General features: G+C 41.0%; 1 protein-coding gene across 1 annotated transcript in view; it reads right to left on the reverse strand.

Moving 5' to 3' along the window:
- WDR25 (WD repeat domain 25) overlaps positions 1-3,618 on the reverse strand; it is a 57,831-nt gene that overhangs the window by 10,382 nt on the left and 43,831 nt on the right. The window contains exon 4 of the mRNA XM_018572031.1: positions 358-528. Coding sequence (XP_018427533.1) covers positions 358-528 — 171 coding nt within the window. The remainder of the gene's footprint in view (positions 1-357; positions 529-3,618) is intronic.

Here is a 3,618-nt window from a genome sequence, read left to right on the forward strand (position 1 = left end):
AATATAAGAAAACAATAGTGACGCACCGATGGTTTTGGAGTCTCAAAGTATCCTATGAAGCCCTGATGAAGGGGGTTTCTTCCAAAACTGATTTGCCTTAAATTTCCATGGAATAAATACTTTTGGATAAATTCAAGAGCGCGTCATTCTTGTTCTCTCTTATTTCCCGGATACTATCCAAGGTGCCTTTTTTTTTTTTGCTCCAGAGATGCCCACTGGAACCCCCGTACCTTTCTCTGCATGCCCAAACAAAAAAGAAACCCCAGATCCAATGCATCTCCCCCATACTCCCAAAACTAGTTAAAATGCCAAATACAATAATAATAATAATAATAATTTTTAAAAAATAAAACTTACATGGAATATCTGATTAGATATTTTGGCAGCCGTGCCAAAATCCCATGCGATAATAGTGCGGTCGGCAGAATCTCGGCTCACAGAGTTTGTTGTGCTAAGAAACTCATTCCCGCCGGGGAGGAAAAGGACGTCAAAGTGTTGCTGCACAGAAGCTTTATACACGTGTATCACCTGTAAAATGAAGATTTCATTATTACTTGCTGTTAAAGTGCCGTGAGATGTATAACCCCCTTACCCCCTGCACACGTTGGCCATACACATGGAAACGTTCAGACGATTTCAACCACTTCCAATGGTGGGATTGGTAAACGTGATGGTAAGAAATCGTCAAAAACTGAGCGATTTACCATCGGCAAGTTCAACCGGCTACCAGAATTCAGTTAAAACTGGAAAGGGCCTTCTCCGCACTGTTGCCATGAGGTGGGAAGTGCACAATTTTGTCAAATGTCTTTGCTGTAGTAATAACAGTTCCCTTCACTGGAAACCCCTGAATCATATGGAGGAGAGTCCACATACTTTTGGGCAATATATATATATATACACACTTAGTGGCCAGATTATTATGACCACCCCATCAATACTTCGTTGGGCCGCCTCTTGACTCCACGAGATGATGAAGGGTGATGCGAGGAATCTGACACGGCACTGTTGTCCTTCTGTTGTCTTGTACCAGTCTTGCCCCTCCCCCGTTCTGCCCTATATATATACATTATATATATATATATATATACATACAGTACATACATTATATATACTGTATTTTTTCATTATTATTTAGTTATTATTTTTCTTTTTAATTATACTTGCACTTTTTGCAGTTTCTGCTTAGTGGGCAGAGATAAAGAAAAACGACTCTTCTGGGCTTGTGTGCAAACTGCCCACACAGTACATTAAAGGCCAGTAAATAGATGACACTAATAAGCACTTGAAGACCCAGGAACTCCCTGTCTGTTCCAGGGGACCACTACTACTCACTGTTTTTTTTACTCAGAAGCAATTAAATGCAACTGTATTTTCGGGAATGACCATCTGAGTTCTGTCCAGGGAACCAATAAAGGAGCAATAGAAAAAAAAAAAAGAACAGCAGTGTGACAACACAGGAAAATAAAAAAAGGGTTTTGGCCATGACTGCGTTCAGCCCTTTGCCTCTGTTACCACCTCTCCTGCTCGGATACGATTAGAGCTGCAGCTAACGATTATTTTCAAAATCGATTAGCCGATTTATAAGTTCGATTAATCGGTTAATAAAATATGATAAAATACATTTTAAAAAATGGCTTCAGTAATGGGATGGCTAGTTTGTATTGAGATTGTAGTCCATCACAGGAGCAAGCTTGGAGCGGTGGAAGTAAAAAAGAAAAAAAAAAATTGGTGTGCTATATAGTGAAATGCAAAGTGTAAAATTAAACAGCAATGAATGCAGAATGGCACCGGCTATCGAGGACTACAAATCCCAGCAATAGTACATTATACAGCACAATGCAGAATACCACCAGCTATAGAGGAATACAACAAATCCCAGCAATAGTACATTATAGCTGGCAGTATTCTGCATTGCGCTGTACAATGTACTATTGCTGGGATTTATAGTCCTCTATACAGAGCAATGCAGAATACCACCAGCTATAGAGGAATACAACAAATCCCAGCAATACATTATACATACAGTGTGTCATGTATTGCTGGAATTTGTATTCCTCTATACAGAGCAATGCAGAATACCACCAGCTATATATAGTTACATAGTATTTGAGGTTGAATAAAGACATTAGTCCATCAAGTCCAACCTATTAGGATCTCATTCTAGGAGTACCTGTACCCCTGTATATTACGGTCCCTTAAGAAATCGTCCAAAAGTTTCTTGAACAATTCCACATTATTTGCTGAAATCACCGCCTGTGGCAGTGAGTTCCAGACCCTAACTGATCTTACTGTGAAGAACCCCCTTCGCCCCTTGTGCTGGAATTTTTTTTCCACCAATTTTAGGTGGTGGCCTCTAGTTTTTGTAACGGAGTTAATTTTAAACAGTTTATCGCTAATGTTGCTACCACCATTGAACATTTTGTACATGGAGATCATATCCCCCCTTAATCTCCTCACCTCCAATGTGAACATGTTTAAATTTAGTAGCTTTGTCTCGTAGCTCTGGTCCTCCATACCCCTAATTAGTTTGGTTGCCCTCCGCTGGACTTTTTCCAACTCAAGGACATCTTTTCTTAGTACTGGTGACCAGAACTGGACCGCGTACTCCAGATGAGGTCGCACCAATGATCTATAAAGTGGCAAAATTATAGACTTGTCCCTGCGACACATCCCCTTCTTAATACAGGACAAGACCCTGCTAGCTTTGTTTACAGCAGCCTGGCACTGCAAACTACCTTTCAGTTTGTGGTCTACAATGACCATAGTCATATAGGAATACAACAAATCCCAGCAATGCATTATACACACAGTGTATAATGTATTGCTGGAATTTGTATTCCTCTATAGTTGATGGTACATTGTGCTGTATAATATAAAGCTCAATGTACCATCAGCTATAGAGGAATACAAATGATTAAACATTATATAAATCGCCTACAAAACGGAAAAACCAGTGACTGTCTCAAACAAATTCTAGGTCTTGGCATTCGTTATCTCCAGTTGAGTTTCTATGCTGTATACGCTCCCTCTGTGCAGAATTCTGCTTTGCACGTGTTCCTTTGTCATGTCAGGATTGCACAGGTGAGCTCTGCCATGGCAAATTATATTTAGAAGACCGGACGGGCTGTCAGGTGTCTGCTTTTCGCGTTCGGGTACAGAGCAGGCTTTTTCTTCTTTAAGGTGTGTGTTCTCGGTGAAGCTTTGTTCTGCTCGGTGTCAACAGCAGCCTTGATTGTGAGAAGGTTAAGTAAAAGTCTATCCTCCAGCGTGAGATATTCTCGCCGCCTGCCACTCCGCTGCTTTAATCAGACGCAGGTTTACTTCCTCCGAACCTCCGCATAGGATTCTGCCTTTAAATGTATCCGGGCAAGCAGCAATCCGAGATAAACATGTGATCTTGTCGCGTCTCTAAATAATGGTAATTCAGCCCTCTGGTTTCTTTTGTTTCACCTCAACGCGGAATAAATATTAAGTGGTGAACTCCAGGCAAGTATACCAAAAGTTTGCTTTTAAAGCCCAAAAAATCCACAACGCCGCCCCCCAGAGGTGGGTCCTATTCCGTACCGCCACATACAGTATATGCCTTGCTTTCCTGTGCTCATATGCCAGCAACACTGT

The sequence above is a fragment of the Nanorana parkeri genome, unplaced genomic scaffold, assembly GCF_000935625.1.
Source record: "Nanorana parkeri isolate BGI_ZX_2015 unplaced genomic scaffold, ASM93562v1 scaffold1906, whole genome shotgun sequence".
NCBI lineage: Eukaryota > Metazoa > Chordata > Amphibia > Anura > Dicroglossidae > Nanorana > Nanorana parkeri.